The sequence below is a fragment of the Mesocricetus auratus genome, unplaced genomic scaffold (assembly GCF_017639785.1).
Source record: "Mesocricetus auratus isolate SY011 unplaced genomic scaffold, BCM_Maur_2.0 Super-Scaffold_100006, whole genome shotgun sequence".
Lineage (NCBI taxonomy): Eukaryota > Metazoa > Chordata > Mammalia > Rodentia > Cricetidae > Mesocricetus > Mesocricetus auratus.
In genome coordinates, this window is record NW_024429190.1 from 67,377,732 (window position 1) to 67,396,910 (window position 19,179).

At 37.3% G+C, this 19,179-nt stretch overlaps 1 protein-coding gene across 2 annotated transcripts; it reads left to right on the top strand.

Moving 5' to 3' along the window:
* The first annotated feature begins 508 nt into the window (after window positions 1–508).
* Alb (albumin) lies at window positions 509–18,029 on the top strand. Of its 2 annotated transcripts, XM_040746566.1 has the most exons (16): window positions 509–524; window positions 1,489–1,690; window positions 2,390–2,447; window positions 3,357–3,489; window positions 5,659–5,870; window positions 6,426–6,558; window positions 7,487–7,584; window positions 9,028–9,157; window positions 10,294–10,508; window positions 11,758–11,890; window positions 13,132–13,229; window positions 14,573–14,711; window positions 15,035–15,258; window positions 16,220–16,352; window positions 16,890–16,951; window positions 17,882–18,029. In XM_040746566.1, the coding sequence occupies exons 2-15, from the start codon at window positions 1,612–1,614 to the stop codon at window positions 16,929–16,931; spliced, it is 1,827 nt and encodes a 608-aa protein (XP_040602500.1). In that variant the 5' UTR covers window positions 509–524; window positions 1,489–1,611; the 3' UTR covers window positions 16,932–16,951; window positions 17,882–18,029.
* Window positions 18,030–19,179: the final 1,150 nt, after the last annotated feature.

Below are 19,179 nucleotides of genomic sequence, written 5' to 3' on the forward strand. Positions count from 1 at the left end.
AAGAAAGACTCAGCTGTTATTAATTTGTATTTTTAAATTCTTGGAGCTTCATCAATCAGTAAATCACCTCAAGCTCCTAGTCCATTATGATGAATTTGATTATTTTAGACTTTGGTATTCATGATTATACTATAATATAAATGCAAAGTAGATACACAGATTGTTTTACTCAGCCGTCAGATGAAAAATATACGCACATGGCATGTGTGAGTAGGAAAAGCCTGAATTTGTGAGTAGCAATACAAATATATTCAAGGACTGAAGCACTGCATACTTGCTTATACCTCCAGACTCACACTAGGACAAGGTTGGGCATGGCTACTGACTTCAAATAAATAGTGACCACTTTCTAGGAAATTGAAAGAGAAATTTATAATTTTTTCCAAGAAAGAATCATCTTTCTTTAGCTTCTTTCTGTCTTGCTTTTTTTGTTTGTTTGGTTTTTGTTGTTGTTGTTTTTGTTTGTTTCTTTCCAGTTTTTGGCTCAACCCTCCTGCCTACCCCTGGTGGAATGAATTCCACAGGTAGGTATTCTTTTATTGTCTGTTCATCTGTGTCTTCAGAGACTAGTCTGTAATTTCATTTCAAGACACCTTTGAGTCATCATCCAAACAAGAAAACACTTGTCCCTTCTCCTTCATTATTTGTGTTTGATATCTCCCGAGTTTGGTTATATAATTTGTACACCTTCCTGAAGATGAGGTCATAGAAAGTAGATTTCTTTCATTGTATAGCTAGATTTGAAAAAGCATGTTTTCCTGGCCACTCGGCAGTCTTCATACATGTAGATACCATGGGGACAATTTAGATTTGACCAACTCATTCTTTTTAGATGAGAGAGACAACTGGTCTGCTACTAATTATCAGTTCCTGTGTCAGAGGAAGTATGTTATGGTGGCAAAGACCATCATCACTACCATTTGGGTGCGTGTCTCTTCTAAAAAATACAAAGCCTAAGAAAGATTCACATCAGTCGAAAATATTACACATCAGGCCTGTTTCACATACAGTCAGAGCTGGGCTGGTGACACAAAACTTGTAAACATCCACCACAATTGTTATTACTGCTCTGACTTTTTCTCCATTTACATTTGAGGCAATGTGAGCTTTATGGAAGTTTCTAATTTCAAAGGATGAGAAAGACATGGAAACCCTGTAATCAGCACCCCTTCCTCATGCAAATTCTTTATTACCAATAGATAAAAGCATGTTTTGAATGAATAACAGATGTAATTCAGTACTTATATTTAAAATATGTCATGCTTCCATGCAGAGGCCCAAACCATAATGCTCAAATGGGAGACAGAGAACACAGTAAGGGGCAATATATTTGAACAGTTTAAACTCTTATGTAAAATTTGATGTTTTACATAACTTTAATGAATTGACAAAGTTTTGTGGGGAAAACAGCTCCAGATGGCAAACATACGCAAGGGATTTAGTCAAACAACTTTTTGGCAATGATTTTATGATTTTGTAATCTGATAGGAACCAATGAAATGCAAGATGGGCCTGGTTAATTATCTACAGTTATTGGCTAAAGAAGTATATTAGAGCGGATTTCCCTCCATACATCTCACCTTTCCTATCAACCCCACAAGCTCTGGCACAATGAAGTGGGTAACCTTCCTCCTCCTCCTCTTCGTCTCCGACTCTGCTTTTTCCAGGGGATTGTTTCGCCGAGATGCACGTAAGAATTTTATGTTTTCACTGCTCTGCTTTTATCTTACTTTCCTAGTAATGGAAGGCCTGCATTTTAAAGAGTTAAGTTTCCTCTTGTGCTTATTTCTAGACTTTTATGATATTTTGTACCTAGGAACCCTTGTGTGGTTATATTATTAATATACTTTGGACATCTTAGGTGGCAATAATGAAGGGTTTTTTTAAAGCTTAGTTTTACATTTCTTTTAATTTTAAAGAAATGCTAGGCAGAGTGACTTAAGCTCTATGGAATACAGCTGAAGCCAGAGTTTTTCATAGTCTCAAAGGCCCGTTTACTCTACCATGCTGTACTAAAAACTTCAAGTGTGGGTTGTTTATTTTTATAAGTGGAGCTTCCATCTGTATTTGCTTTTATTTCAGGTTGTCTTAGTAGATACTGACAGATGTGACAAAAGCCTTGAATCTTAGGTTTGAGTGCAAAGCTATGAACACTTAACGAGTTTTAAAGTACTATTTTTGGTGACAGGACAGATATTTAAATGAAGGAGGAAGGACTCTGGCAGCTTCGTGGTTTGTTTCCTTTTTTTGGAGAGATGAGAGGCCAGGGTCTTAAAGTAAACAAGGAGCTTCAGTTTGTGGAAAGAAGTATGAAAAGTAGCACTATAATTAGGTGTCTTCATCAATATTTTAATATGTTTTGTGGTTTTTCCTCTCTCTGTTCCCACAGACAAGAGTGAGATCGCTCATCGGTTTAAAGATTTGGGAGAACAACATTTCAAAGGCCTGTAAGTTAAAATGTTGAAAGTCAATTTAGTGTTTCAGTTATTATTATTTCAAGTTCTAAGATGTTGTTTCCCACCTTGAGTGTGAAAACTGTAGAGTAGTACCATCCAGTAGAAATGTCACCATTGATGGAAAGACTCTTGGACTGTGCTGAGCAATATGGCAGTCAGAAGACATGTGGTTAGTGGGTACTTGAAGCATGACAAGTCTAACTGAGGAGCACACATTTAAACAATACTATATTTTAATTAAATGTATCTAGCCATCTGTGGCTAATGACTGCTTTACTGCAGAGGGAGTTTCTGGAGCCCATATCAAACTTGCAAAGTACAGAATCCTATCTTTCTTTCTGGGAAGGTCTAAGATATATAGTTCCTTGTGCAGCTAACTTGCTAATTCTTTTTTATAAAGAAAGATCCCATGATACCTTGAGAAGATTATTATGTCATTGTGTCATACTGGGGCCTTGTACATGTGAAGCAAATGGTCTATAGTTAAGTCGCAGCCCCAACCTCAAAAAAATTTTAATGTGGAAAATAGGAAGTTAATTTTTAAAGGATCAATAGTGTCATATACCTCTGTTAATCAGAGGTATATGGATTAGAAAAGAAATAACTCAAAGAACTTATGTAATGCCTAGCCTTGACAATGAAGTGCATTTAGAACATAGTTTATTTGCCCCATGTTCATAAATCTACTGACACACATATGCATCTATACTTAAGCATGGTAGAAGTCCATGTTCTTTTTGCTTGGAAATGCATATCTTCCTGGTTATCCCTCAGAGAAGAGCTGGCAGCCACTTGTAAGAAAGATATACAAAATATAGATGGTGTACACATACACAATTTGCTGTTTAAGAAAGCCAACTGCTCCATACTAAAGTTTTATTTCTATGTCTGTCCTTTCAGAGTCCTTATCGCCTTTTCCCAGTTTCTCCAGAAATGCCCATATGAAGAACATGTGAAATTAGTGAATGAAGTAACCGACTTTGCAAAAACATGTGTTGCTGATGAGTCTGCTGAAAACTGTGACAAATCACTTGTAAGTAGTCAAAAAGTCTCACCAAAATGAATGGTCAGATATGAGCTTGACAATGCCAACAACAATAGATGTGCCAAAGTGGATAAAAGACCACAAGGCTTCAACCCTACACAAAGAACTATAGGCAAATAAAGAATGCTGGGAGCAGGAGAAATTGTCTTCTCCAGGGTACAGAATACCAATTGGTTAGTTCAATGCCTTGGTTAGCCCTGAAAACATACATACAAGTAACATTATACAGACTAACAGGCTATATTGAGGAGTGTCTATGTAATTATATAAACACATATTTATGTAATAACAATTGGTGAGAAATGAGGTCATGGATCTGAAAGAGAACAAGGGAGCATATATGGAGGGCTTGGAAGGAAAAGGGAGAAGGAGGAAATGATGTTAATATATAGTAATATCTAAAAATAAAAGAAGCAATAAAAAGTTATTAAATGATCAAAATTGCAAGCAAATAGAGACACTGTAGGTATGCTCACAACTTAAAAAATTCTTGGGGACTATAGCTAACAGTTATAATATTTTTAATGGCAATTTGTCATTTGTACAATTGCTTTCCAAGCTCTAAAATCTGATTTCTGTTCACAGAGGCTAATAGCAATAGCATGCTTTTATGTACTTACTAATTGTTTTGTGGAGAGAGCCCTCTACCCTCTTACTGTAGTTGACCCTAGCTACAATATCATCCAGCAGATCTGAAGAAGTTATCTTGCTTAGCTGAGATTCTATACCGGATGATGAGTAACTGAGATAATCCTGTTTGTCAGCCATCCTTCCCCTTTTGGATTCCATGAATTGGACTATTTTGGTACCTTATATGAGTAGGATCACACAGAATGTATCCTTCTTTGACTGGCTTATTGCACTTAGCAATCATAGTAATAGTAATCCCTAGCATATATTTACCACATTCTTAATTTGTCCACCCACATTTTCTTTATGTAGCCTTTTGATGGTGGCTGTTTAGGCTGTTTATACATTTTGATTATTACAGGTAATGCTACAGTAGAACAAGAAGGACAATGTTTTTCTTGACATGATGGTACTGTTAATCTTCATAACACATCAGCTGATTTCTTAACTCTTTGGTTTCTTGGATAAAATCATGGTATAGCTCTTTATTTTCTATCTTAGGGGCATATATTTTTATACACAATTAGAAAGTGGATTTTTTTATCATTTAGAAGTTTTTTAATTTATGGGTAGGGCTTCAAAACTCGAGGCCTGGGCTTCTCTGACTACTTAATCTATGGGTAAAGCCATTTTTCAAACTTATCTCTAGGCACTTTTTTCTTGCTTTCCTCTGGAAACGTTTCCCTCTCATTGTGGAGTTAGGACTTCATACAAAATATTACAGTTCTACCTTGATATTCCTAGAACTATGTTTTTAAAAGCTATTAAATTCTCTTTAGATCAGTAAATTTTTCATGAAGTTAAATGACTTTTATAATAGAAATTAATGAGGAAAGGAAATATTATTTAACAAATAAAGTCTTGTGGGGGCATTGTTTCTAGAATAAAGAGGAGATCTGTATTTTAATGTAGTAATTACTTACAGTAAATTATGATAGTCCTCAGTTTTCCATGGAACCTACTAAAAACTTGGGCAGCTTCTATTCCTTCTTCAAAAGTCACATGAGAAGTTGTGTGAGCATTGTTACTCCTGACATGAATTCACAGTCTTCTTCTAGTACTAGTTTCCCTTGAGTTTTTTTAAATTGTAGTGGCTTTTCTCCTAGCTTTAGTGCCAGACAGAAGGCATGTTAAGCGACACTCCTTAAGGCCCTTAGCTATTTGCCTCTCTGTTTTAGTCACCGTTCACAATACTGTGGCATTTGGCTATTGTGAAAATTACACAAAAAATAGGCATATTAAAGGAAAGTAAAAGAAGGGATTTTTATACATTTTCCTTTTGCTTCACAGTTTTAAATATGATTTATTTTGTTAACAATTTTTATGTTTCAATTTTTAAGTGGTATATAAAAGAATAAAATTATATGTATTTTAGGGTGTCATGTAATGCTTTAATACAGGTACATATCATCTATATACCTACACACTTTGCTTTTTTAACCAAGTTTCATCCTCACATTGAGTTCTTTGGTTGTAGAGAAAAGTCAGGTACTGGCAGGAATTTGACACCTTCTGTTTTCCACGCAGCACACTCTTTTTGGAGATAAGCTTTGTGCCATTCCAACTCTTCGTGACAGCTATGGTGAACTGGCTGACTGCTGTGCAAAAAAAGAACCGGAAAGGAATGAATGTTTCCTGAAACACAAAGATGACCACCCCAACCTGCCCCCATTTGTGAGGCCAGATGCTGAGGCCATGTGCACCTCCTTTCAGGAGAATGCTGTTACGTTTATGGGACAGTAAGTAACCAGCTATCCATGCTTTAAACTAAAAATGGCAGTAAGTCTGCCAGTAACCCTTACACTCATAGTCATCCAAACCCGAAATATCCAGCATCAAGTCTGGGAAGGTTTTACCTCAAGGTGATTTTTAAAAGCATAATATTTGATACAACACCTTTGACAATGACACTAAAAAGATCAAGGATATTTTGATCTTGAAAACATATATGACCTGTGTGAAAAAATCTGAGATTGAGAAGTTGTAAAATATTCTGAGTGGTGCGTGTGTGTCACGTTCATGTTCTCTGGACCAATTTTATTTCAGTCAGGAACATTCTGTCACCCAAATGTTGACTATTTGCCAAAAGTGCACATGTTTAAATATTTGTACACATGTACACAAATTTAATCTCCCTGTCTCACTTAAGAACAACACAGGCAGGCCATCACTCATGGCCACACTGAGGGAAACTGGTCAATTATAAGTCTTTGGGTTTGGGTTGGCTTGTCATTTCTATAGTGTTGTGTGCTGTGGGAAATGATTGCCTGCTTTCTTCTTTTTCCATAACTCAGCTATCTGCATGAAGTTGCCAGAAGACATCCTTACTTCTATGCCCCAGAGCTCCTTTACTATGCTGAGAAATATAGCGCCATCATGACTGAGTGCTGTGGAGAAGCTGACAAAGCTGCTTGCATCACACCCAAGGTAATCAATCTCTGGAAAGAGTGAAAAAAAAAAAGACCCCTCGGTGTTCCCCATCCCAGATTTTCACCATTTTATGGCTAGATTTAGGAAATCCTAATCTCTGAATGAAACTTCTCTATGTCATTAGAAAACCTTCTTCCCTCTTAATTTACCAATGGATTTTTGTTCTAATACATTTCATCCTTCTAAGATTTAGCAGTAATGGTCTGAGACGGAGTCTGTATGTGTGTTTACTTATCGTCCCATTGTTTGTGGCCGTGACTTCTCTAGTATCACAGCATTTGTCAAACTGGACAGCAAGGGCTAGTTTTTTTTTATTCTTCCTTGAGACATTTTATTAGGAATAGAATTCAAAGCAGAGAATTTTACTGAGGCTAGCTAGAACTTGGAATCCATTCCTTTCTTCCCTTAAGGAATATGAACCATTTGTTTTTCTTAGGCACTTACCGATTTTATGAAAGTTGATGAAGTAGGGACCCAGAAAAATTAGTTCCAAAATTAAAAAGTCAGTACATATATAAATACATACATATATGCCCTGGGATATTAGCGTATATGTCTCCTCTCAGGACCCTCTCCCTGGCAATGTCTCCATGCTGCTTTTTAAGCACCGAGAAGCCTCCACACAGATTGATTTTCTTTCCCTTAGGAATCAAAATAGTCATTTGTCAAAAGGGAGTCCTTGTGAATTTAGGCTTAGTTATCTTTTTAAATTTTCATTTGGATGCAAGGTGCATCTCACTGACAAAGAGGTCTTGCCTAACATGCTCAAAGTTCTGAGTTCAACTCCCCACACAAACAAGTTACTTTGGCATGGAGCTTTCTGCACTGTTGAAAGTGTGTGTGTGTGTGTGTGTGTGTGTGTGTGTGTGTGTGTGTGTAGAAATAGTGGTTTGCAAATTTCTTTCAACTGGATTTCTTTTTGTAGCTTGATGCTCTGAAGGAGAAAGCATTGGCCTCATCTGTTAATCAAAGACTGAAGTGCTCCAGCTTGCAGAGATTTGGACAGAGAGCTTTCAAAGCATGGTACATATTTCTTTTTACATATATAATAGCTTGCATCTTTATAATGATAATTGTCCAGTCTACAAGACTGTGCATTTATAAGGTACTTCATGAGAAGTTGATAGAGGTGATATCATAATAACAGTAATAATCTGACAATTTTGTCTCAATTTTTGTTTTAAATTGTCAAAGAATTTACAAGGCTTTTCTTTTCTAAAAGAAGACAGAAACTTAGATTCAATTTGTTTATAAAGACTAGGAATCTCATTTTAGAAACTTAAAAATACAGTCCCAGTCAGGGCAATTCATTTATTTAATTTATTTCCCCTCAATCTGAAAGTGACCTGCTTAATGTCTGGATAATTGGATAACTGAATTTAGCCATACACTAAGTTGGAGTTATTACTTTGACTTTTCTTATAACTCCAATTCTGTTCTACCATCTCTTTGCTTTTTGTATTATGTATCTGAATCTGGGAACATTTCTTAATATATAAGCCGAGAAAAACATGCTAGCGCTTCTAGCACCTTGCCTGGTCATCAATAACCAATCAACACAGTAGGAGAGAGAATGGGGGATGACAGACATTGTGCATGTTCTCTAGAAACTGTCAGCAAGAATTATCCTCACTAAGTCACCTCTACTATCCAAATTCTTCGCCACTAGAAGTTCGATGTACTATCCCTTGCGCCACAGAGTCACATTCTATCCAAATTCTTAAAGTCAATCAAATCAACAAATATAGCAACTCCAACATTAAACAACACACTGTTATGCAGGCTATGATTGGTTCTTGCAAAGCCTTTATCAGAGCTACAGAACTGAAAATTATTTTGGAAATCATAAAGATTTTGGCTTTTTGCATCTTGCCGTGGAGCTTAGAGGCAGACAGCTGGAACAATGTCTTGGCATAAAGATGTGTGATTAAAGCAAACAAACAAAAATCCTCTCTAATTTTCTAGAAGTTAGGATGGTTTTTTCCCCTCCACAGACCTCTATAATTCAGAAAGGTATATCTTAATTAAGGCAAAAAATGATGAATGTTTTCATACCATTGCATAATTTTACTTCCTGGATCCTTTGATATAGTGAGCTGCCACACTATAAAAGCTGAAGCCTGCTTGGGGTCATACTGCTAAGATGCGATCAAGCCAGAGACAGAAGTCAGATAAGGATTCAAAACTTGATACCCCTTAGACTGCCACCCCTTTGGGAATTCCTTTTTGATTTTAATTTGTGAAGCATTAGCTTTCCACACACCACCCCCATTCTTTAGTAGATAATTCTGCCAAAGGAAAACATAACTATTATGTCAGAACTAGCATTACAAGAACTAGCGAATTTTTATAATTTTCTTCATTTCACTTAGTTTTGAGATTCCTTGTTATAAATGGTGTCTTTTCACTGCTTTCTTACAAATACAACATAATAATAATTCTTTGATGGGGAAATTTGCTTTTTAGGGCAGTAGCTCGTATGAGCCAGAAATTCCCCAAGGCTGACTTCGCAGAAATTACCAAGTTGGCAACAGACCTTACCAAACTCACCGAGGAATGCTGCCATGGCGACCTGCTTGAATGCGCAGATGACAGGGTAAAGAGTCATTGTGTGCTAGAGTCAGTGGTGTGCTTGGCTGCAGAGATGAACACTGACAGTGTTTGACATGGTCTCTGGACTCTCCTTTACACAAAGCTTTCCTTGCTTTTGCAGCACTGTCCAGGAAAACAAACAAACCAAATACACCACAAAACAAAAACGAACCCCCCCAAAGACAGTTTTCTGAATTATTAAATGGCCTGAAATGCCTTTGTTCAACCACACTCTAGGAAGGCCTAAATGGAGAGGGAACAGTTACAAACGTAAATTTCTATGATGTTTTGGGGAGAGAAGTGGGCCTGGAGATCCCACAGACTGGAGAGGCTTTAAAAGAAATGATCCAGTTTCCCCTCTGTAGTTTTTCCCCTTATTAACTGTCTGTGTTAAGTACGTAAATATTCTCACTGATCTCACTTTCTTTGAAGTTGTACTGTCATCCCCTTCACTTCCCCTTTCTAAAGATTGAAAATATAAACAAATACCACAAGCTTCTTCTGCCATGATAACCCCTAGAAATCTTTTTCTAAGATTTATTTATTATGTATACAGTATTTCGCCTGCACGCCAGAAGAGGGCACAAGATCTCATTATAGATGGTTGTGAGCCACCATGTGGTTGTTGGGAATTAAACTTGGGTTCTCTGGAAGAGCAATCAGTGCTCTTAAACTCGGAGCCATCTCTCCAGGCCAACCCCTGATGTTTTATGTATGTAGGCAGGATCCATAACTGCACCCATTATTCTTTATTTAATTATACCCCTTATTTTAATGAGTTACTTAGTTTTAAAACACCTACCCATAATTTGGGAGGAACACTTGGAAAGATAGCGCTAAATTTTATGGAAAAAAACAACCTGAATTATCTCAGTGATACAAACATAAATTAATGAATGATGAAAACTAATTAATTTAAATAAATAAACAACTTGTTCCTGAACAGTCTCTCTTGAATCTAATTGGGATGTTTTAGTCATGGTATCTTTAGTCCATAGGCTCTGAAGCACTGTGTGGGTGAGAATGTATTTGTGTATTGTCTAGAGCAGGATGAAGATACTTTACCTGTATAACAGAGGTGTGTAGAAAAAAAATAGCAGAGGTAATTTCTCTTAAACATTTGTTTTTTTCTTTTCTCAGGCGGAGCTTGCCAAGTACATGTGTGAAAACCAAGCATCTATCTCTAGCAAACTTCAGGCTTGCTGTGACAAGCCAGTGTTGAAGAAATCCCACTGCCTTTCTGAGGTGGAAAATGATGACCTTCCTGCTGACCTGCCTTCATTAGCTGCTGATTTTGTTGAGGATAAGGAAGTGTGCAAGAACTATGCTGAGGCCAAAGACGTCTTCCTGGGCACGTGAGTAGATGCCGTTCCTTTCATAGTTGCTGTGCTGTGTTTTGTTTTGTTTTTTAGACAGGTTCTGACTGTCCTGGAATGCACTATGTAGAGCAGGCTGGCCTCAAAATAACAGAGAGCCCCCTGCCTCTGCCTCCCAAGTGCGACTCCACAGCCCAGCTCCTTTCATAGTTTTAACAGAGCTGCATGGCTTAGAATGCCAGAGCAGACTCTCCTTTGGTTTCTGTGGCTCTCAGTAAATTTGTTCACCTTTCCCATTTTCAGCCTTTAAAATTTACCTGAAAAGTATTTTAAAATACTATTATGAAATCATGCGTGCATTTAGCATAAACTCAATGTTCCTTACTTCATAGGGATATTTTTGGAAGTCTTTAGAAATATTTCATGACTGTATAAGTTATATGTATCATTTAATCATTATTATAAGCATATTTCTTAAATATTTATTTGAACATATTACTTATTATTTAACTATCTACTTACCTATCCATCTATGTCTATCCATATCTGTGATAACATCAAGGAGATATATATATACATATATATATGTGTGTGTGTATTTATATATAGATATATAAAACCACACACATGTATACATATAAACATCAATATGACACTAGTTCTTTCATATTTGGTTGAAAAGACCAGAATGCCACAGTGTGGTAAGACAGGATACAATTATTAATAACAAATGACTAAATGTTTTCAGTAACTGCAACAGCTAACTTTATCAGTTTATTATTAGATTATGACTGTACCCTATGCACTAAAAAGTACTTAGTAGAAGATTTCACCCATAGGTAGAAGAAAGAGAAACTTTTAGTATTGTCTGTATTTACCCATTTGTCAAGGTACTTTGGAGACATAGTTCAGAAGAAACTACATGTACAGTAAAAATAACTGGGTCAAAAGTTTAATATGTGCTAGTCTCTGTGTGCTTTGATAGAGTGTGCCATATATTTATCCTAACCCAGCTTGTAAGAAAGATGCTCTCTTTATCCCCATTCTGCAATGGAGGAAGCTAATGCACTGACTGTTAATAAGCCAGTGCAGAACACTAAAATACCCTGCAGTGTCAAAACACAGCCTGGGAAGAGTTATCTCTGGGTCCCAAGTTGTTGCTGTTTAGTTTCCTGAACAGAGCTCATTCCAATGCAGGATGTCTGGAATGTGAATCACCATTGAGATGAGTTATGTGAGTCTATTACTTGCTCATTTGTTTAACTCAGTCTATGTTCATCTTCATTAGGTTTTTGTATGAATATGCAAGAAGGCACCCTGACTACTCTGTTGCCCTGCTGCTGAGACTTGCTAAGAAATATGAAGCCACCCTGGAAAAGTGCTGTGCTGAAGCTGACCCTTCTGCATGCTATGGCAAAGTGGTAGGTTTCCATAAGCCAAGAACACAGCAGCACCTGGCAGCACTTCCTGAAAGGAAAAAGGAAGTGATGAACTAACAAAAATTAATATGTAGGTCAATTCAGATGTTTTCTTGAGATGGAGGTAAGTATGAGCTCTAAAATTCTCATTCATGGTAGGATAAACAATTTAGATAAAATGTAAAGAAACCTAGAGTTTCAAACCTAGAGAAGGCTTGAAGAAAGGAAAGAATCTTTACTTGCACAAAATCCTTATTGTAGTTTTGCCCTTTTCATACTCTCAAGAATAAGAGAGTACATTCAAATGCCAACTAAGAGAGATTTTTCAACTTAGATTTGTTTTGTCAACAAGTATTTATTTTTGTCTACAAAGTAGACATGCAATACAAGTTTAGGATCAACAAAGCACACCCCACTCTTAAAAAGTGTATTTAACCATTCTGTAAAACTCAGACAACAACCTTCAAAGGCTTTACCTATGGGAACATCAAGCAGAAGAAAGATGTATTTAACTTAGATTTAAAGACTGTTAACCCAATCCCCCAAATTGTCTACTATTAGCATTAATATCTCAAAGAAGTTTGTATACTCTATTCCTTTAAATTACCTTCAAACATTTTAGAGAAGGTTTTGGAGTAGTTTTCCGAGGAGTTATGCCTACAAGTTTGTTGTGGAAGACATTAGGGTTCCTGCCAGCACATACTGGTTTCTGAAATATTTGGGACCGGAAGGAAATCATACTTAAAAAGGAGCTACTGAATGTCAGGCACCCCTCTGTGACTTGAGTCTGGGAGTAGACTCTCTTATCTCAGAGACCTCCAGATCCAACTAGAGAGACTGCCTACAAATGATGGCCATGGTCTATTGAATGTCTGCTGTACACTAGGTGTGATTTTTAATTTCATCCACTTAGTTGGTTAACATAACAGTTCAAGTTAAGTACAATTAATGCCACTGTAGAGGATGTCAGTTTGAAGCTTAGAAATGAGAAAAACAGTTGCATAACAGGGAACCAAGTCAGGTGGCCTGGTTCAAATACAGCCATTGAATTCCAGATCCTGATGATTCTTAGTGACTTGCACAAAATGACCTTGCAAATAAAAGGAATGATCTTAATATAATGGGACAGACATGACATAGAAGATCTCCTGAAATGTCTTAGGACAGAAGGAAGGGAGAAATTCAAGTGACCTATATTGGGCTCTCAGGAAGGATGCTGTAAATACAATTCTTTTATGTTGCAGTTGGATGAATTTCAGCCTCTTGTAGAAGAGCCTAAGAACTTAGTCAAAGCTAACTGTGAACTTTTTGAGAAGCTTGGAGAGTATGGATTCCAAAATGCGTGAGTAGTCTTACCAGTTATTTTTTCCTTGACCAATTTGTAATTATTTAAAAGCAATCTGTAGGCCACCCAGCATATGACCTTAGTATTGAAAGCACATTATTTATAATCCCTATCTATCAAAAAATTCTGGATATGAGGTAAGTTACTTTTCAGAATGGAGAGGACCATATCCCTGTATAATATAAAACACTGGTCTCTTGGGAGTATGTAGTTTTGAGGACTTATAGCAAATATTGATACTCCGAGAATCCTTGGAAGGTTAGAGTTTATGAGCAAACAATAGAACAATATTTGGTAGAAGAAGAAGCAGCTTGCTTTGGCCAGCAGAAGCTCAAGCATTGATAGAATTGTTGAACATAAGAGTATGATAACATATCTAGATAATAGGTAAATATTACATGAATAAGGGTTCATTTGGGAAAACATTCAAATTTGGGAGTTATACCTAAACTTTGGTAGTTGTGACCTTGTATTCCTATGGAATTTCATTCCTAGGAGAGATAGAGACTGATGGCCTACTAGAGTAGTACTCCTATTCCAGAGAACCTTATCTGTAGAGGTAAAGTGGAGACAATGGGAGAGTCATATTATTCCTTATTCAGGTCATTTACATTTTATTTTTTCTTGGTTTTTCGAGACAGGGTTTCTGTGTGTAGATTTGGAGCCTATCCTGGCACTCACTCACTCTGTAGACCAGGCTAGTCTTGAACTCACAGAGATCTTCCTGCCTCTGCCTCCTGAGTGCTGTTATTAAAGGCATGCGTCACCAATGCCTAACCTAATCATTTACATTTTAACTCTCTTCTAACTCTAGAGTTTGGAGTTGACATCATTTCTTCACTTGAGTAGATTACAGTCATACATTGACTTTTACTGATTATGGTGCATTATCAAATACTAGATATTATTAGATGGTAGATAATGTGCAAGACAGACATTGCTTCCTTTCATTTAATCCTTGCACTGTCTCTATTAAATCAGCTATCTTTTCGCCAGGACCTTTTGACTGCTTTATCACAGGGTTTATGATAGAATTTATTTCAAGCAGTACTGAGTACATTAATGACATTAGATAGAGAAATGTAATTAATTTCTTTATGATTTTATTTCACATCTAAGACTAAGATAATATGCTCTAGGGAGTTTTCATGGTCACTTAATTAGCTGCTCAGGGTAAGGTCTTCCTCCAATACTATCCTATTATCCTAGAAGTGAAAATATTTGATTAGGGGGGAAATAATCTTAGTTGATTTAGGGTAAATTTTTCTCTTGTTGTAATATTTTACACAAGGCCGGTTTCCTGGATAGAAACATATGTGTTTTTTTTTTTTGAATGACAGGCTCATAGTTCGTTACACCCAGAAAGCACCTCAGGTGTCAACTCCAACTCTTGTGGAAGCTGCAAGGAACCTAGGAAAAGTGGGCAGCAAATGCTGTGTACTTCCTGAAGCACAGAGACTACCTTGTGTGGAAGACTATGTGAGTCTTAAACTACAATAATGTTAGCAGTGTTGGGCTTTTGTCTTTAGACATTAACAAATATATAACAAATATAACAAGGGTGTACTAATATGTGCATATGTGTATGTGTAGCTGGGACAAGGCCACCTACATTTAACTAAAAGAGAGGCAATTTTTATATGTCCCATATGTTTGGTTTCAAAGATAAACAAATCATTATGCCAATCAAGGCTGAATTCAGAGTTGTTAATTCAATATGGCAGTTTCTTTCTGCACCTTGGAAAGTGCGTGTCTGTGGGACAGTAGTGACGGTTCTGCTCCTCTGTCTGCCTGTCCTTCAGATCTCTGCGATCCTGAACCGAGTTTGTGTGCTGCATGAGAAGACCCCAGTGAGCGAGCAGGTCACCAAGTGCTGTACTGGATCCGTGGTGGAAAGGCGGCCATGTTTCTCTGCCCTGCCCGTGGATGAGACCTATGTCCCCAAAGAATTTAAAGCTGAGACCTTCACCTTCCATGCTGATATCTGCTCACTTCCAGAGAAGGAGAAGCAGATGAAGAAGCAAGCGTGAGTGAGCTTCTTGTTGCATTTGTCTGTAGTATTGAAAGCGAGACTTGTCAATTGGATATTTTTATTTTCATGCAGTAGTTACATTCCTGAGAGAGAAGTATTTAGATGTTGGCATGGTGTCAAAAAAGTGTCAGCGCTTTTTTCTATGTGAAAAAATTGTATTAAAATTTTTCATATAAATTATCCTTAATACTGTGGATTAAAACCACAGAGGAATAAAATTCTAGTTGAGGCACAATAGAAAATGATAACGTACTGGTGAATTTGCATAGATATAAAACAGGTAATAGAAATCATAGGAGAAATTATTTCAAGGTATCAATAATTACCTGAAATTATTTCATGATGAAGCCACACCAGAGGCAGGACAAAGTGACTTTTAAGAGCAGAATAAGAAACATCTGGAAATGCACATAGGAGGGTTGAATCCTCACTGCTCTTGGGAAAGGTTCCAATGGCATGAAATGTAGCCAGAGATTGTTATCACCTTTGGGCACCTGTGATCGAGGTCTAGACCATGTTACAAAACTCATCCTCCACGCAGCTCTTTTCCTCTGGTACTGCTTGTTCTATGGATACCAGTGGAAGAGACCCAGCTTGGTTTGTTTTCATTCTTATAGCATCTACATTATTAGCTTCAAACGGGGCCGATGTAAGAGAGTGAAATTCTGTATATTAAGTGCACAGATAGAAGTCTTTCGGAAACCTCCTGAAACTACATAAAACACAGAGCGACTTGCACCAGTCGTTCCATTTGATTCAGTCCTAGCCAAGTGGCACTTGTTGCCCTCACATAGAGTCAAGAATACTAGGATTAGCAACAGCATGCTTGGTCCTTGAAGCCAAAGTCACTTGGCTCCAAGATTTGCAACCTTAAACTGTGGCCTCACCCTGCTTGCTGCCTTGTTTTCCTGCGTGGGAGTAATCATTTCCTTGCTGTTCTTGCTCTCTGTTGCAGGGCACTTGTTGAACTGGTGAAACACAAACCCAAGGCTACGGGTCCACAGCTGAGGACCGTGTTGGGCGAATTTACAGCTTTCTTGGATAAGTGCTGCAAGGCTGAGGACAAGGAGGCCTGCTTCTCCGAAGATGTAATAGAGCGTTTTGCATTTTAATATGATCAGTTTCCATTTTTGTGCATCTGGTCAGATTGGGGATTAGAAACTCACATGCTGAATAATGTGTTCCATCTAGACTGTGTTCGCTATGGAACTGTAATACAAACTGACTTACATAGCTCTTAATTTTCATCTCCTACCACACTGTGGCATATTAAATGTTTGTAATGGCCATTCAGTTCCAAGTTTATGAGACTTATGTACATTTGTAGAGCCCAGAATCATTAACTTGTTTAAACCTTGTCCTGAAATGTTGCATACATATTTCACACATGAGGGGAAAACCACTTACAATTACATGTCTGAATCATTTCACATTTGCCCTCATGGCCTAACAGCAATTTATTTTATTCTTTTGTCAGTGAGCTTTGTTTTAGAAATTCTAGTTGAACTATAAATAAGTGATACAAGGCATATGAATTTACTTTGCCATCACTGATAACTGTTGAAGTGCAAATTATAATAGTCTAGCTAATATTTTTCTAACATCTATAATTTCTTTGTGGTCAGGGCCCAAAACTTGTTGCTTCGAGCCAAGCTGCTTTAGCCTAAACACATCGCACGCATCTCAGGTAACTGTATTTGGGATTTTTAAAAAAAGTAATCAATCATTTTTCCTAAAATGGCCAAGATTTTCTTACCATTTGCCAACCCATATAGTCTATAGCACCAGCCACTACGCTTATGTTCTCACGTATGTTCACAGATTTTGGTTCCATTTGCAGATAAGAAAATTAACACATAAAGGTACAGATTAGTGAAAGGTACTTAAGAGGCAGCCAAAATATGGAGAGAGGGAGCCAAACTTCAGAATTCAAACCAGAGGCAAAGATATGATGGAGCTATCTTATGGGGGTTCCTGTTTCGTGATAAATGATCTACTTCTGAATCTCTGGTGTGTCATGTGCCATGCTTTGGCAGACTTTATATGCACATTTCAAAACAGCCTCCTTTAGAAATAGAGGTAATTGAGCACAGCTATGTTGATTGATTTTGTTTGTAATATTTTGGAAGAGAATTTTAAAAATGGATCAACAATAGGATGAGATGGCAAAAGAAAACTGTTTCTCTATATGAAAACACATACTTACTGTAATACAAGCCAATACAAGTATTCAAGCAAAGAACCTACAGATGTAGAGTTATTTAAAAAATTATTTCCCTTTTAGAAGGAAATGGAAATTCTGTTACACTCTGAGAAGGTATCTTTCATTTGTAATAAATTAAGTAATCAGTAGTAATACATTAAGTACCAAGTTCTTGAGAAATGATGGGACCTCTGATTTGAGACTTGATGGAGAGGGTGGGTCACAACATACAACAGTGTGTCCTCTGCCCACTGAGGGAAGGAGCTTAGTTAAGTCAAGATCATGCTTAGGCTGTCTACTGGTGAAAATTGCAAAAACCAATTCATCTCAGGGATTCAGCATTTCTAGAAAATAGATTTGGAAAACATACTCCATTTTACAAAGAGCACTTAAATTTCTCTTTCTGTTTTTCAGTCTGCCCTGAGAAAAAGAGAGACATGAAGACTCGGGACTTACTCATCTTTTCTGTTGGTGTAAAACAAACACCCTGAGGAACACAAATTTCTTTAAACATTTGACTTCTTTTCTCTGTACTGCAATTAATAAAAAATGAAAGAATCTACTCTGTGGTCCAGGACTGTATTTTCCAACGGCATACTTCCTCCTGACAGCCTTGTAGGCTCTGGGAGACACTCAGTTTTCTCCCTTTCTTTCCCTTCAGCAGAGATAGTAGTTCCTGATGGGAAACACAGTGAAGACAAATGCTAATATTCTCCTGAGTTATGGGCAGTGAGCACACAAACTAATTTCGTTAGGAGAGTTCTGAATGAAAGACTAAAATCTTATGAACCATGACTTTCCCTTGTCAGATGAGTTGGGGACAAAGGAGCTAGGAATGACTTTAAAGGTGGCTGGTTGAACAGATACAGTAAGCAACGTGAGAAACATTTACTACAGTTTGGGATGATAGTATAAAGCCTCAAGAAGCCATGTTGGATGAGGGTGATCTGGAGGGGTGCTGAAACACACTGGATTGGTGAAGCATGAGCATTGGATGGTGCAAGAGTCATGTAAAAATTTAGAAGTTACATTCGATGTGAGACTCATTTCACTGTTCCAGGAAGTTATTGCTCATATATAAGCTGACCTATGAATTTTATAGACTTACCCAAACATTGTCTATGAATTCACATGCATAATCATTTATAGTCATGTGAAATTTTTATTATTATATATTGGTTTCAAATTGTTCATATCATTCTACAACTGACTCTTAGTAATCCTTTATCATTTCATTTTAAGCATGATACTTGAAAAGATCCTTCTCAATCCTCACACATTCTGCACTCACCTCTCCCTCAACCTATACTTTGGCCTCCTGATAAAATATCAAAGATAGGAGAAAGATTGGGAGGATTGAATGAAGACTGGAACCTGGCCTGATGGAAACCAGGAAGTATAGCTAGATAGTTTTGAGTAACGTGTTGCTGTGTAACTGGGCCAGTAAGGGTCTAGGTCTAGATGCATTATCTGGATGGCACCGCCTCGTTAAGCACTCCTAGATACCCAAGGGGAATGTGAAACTTTGAGAGAATTATGCCCCACAATGCTCTATTTCATGAACCTCCACTTCTCATTCTTCCCATGGAGTCAACATCTGAAACTAATGAGCCCCGGTCAGCTCTGGTTTTGTGAGAGCATCTGTCTATCATTTAGCTGTTTGTCTCTGCATTTTGCTTCAAGATTCAGAAGACTGGGCTACTAGAATATTG

Coding starts and splice junctions, on each gene's coding strand:
- Alb (XM_040746566.1), top strand. CDS start 1,612: ATGAAGTGGGTAACCTTCCTCCTCCTCCTCTTCGTCTCCGACTCTGCT. Junction 7,585..9,027: donor CAGAGAGCTTTCAAAGCATG/GTACATATTTCT, acceptor TTTGCTTTTTAG/GGCAGTAGCTCGTATGAGCC. Junction 15,259..16,219: donor AAGCAGATGAAGAAGCAAGC/GTGAGTGAGCTT, acceptor TCTCTGTTGCAG/GGCACTTGTTGAACTGGTGA.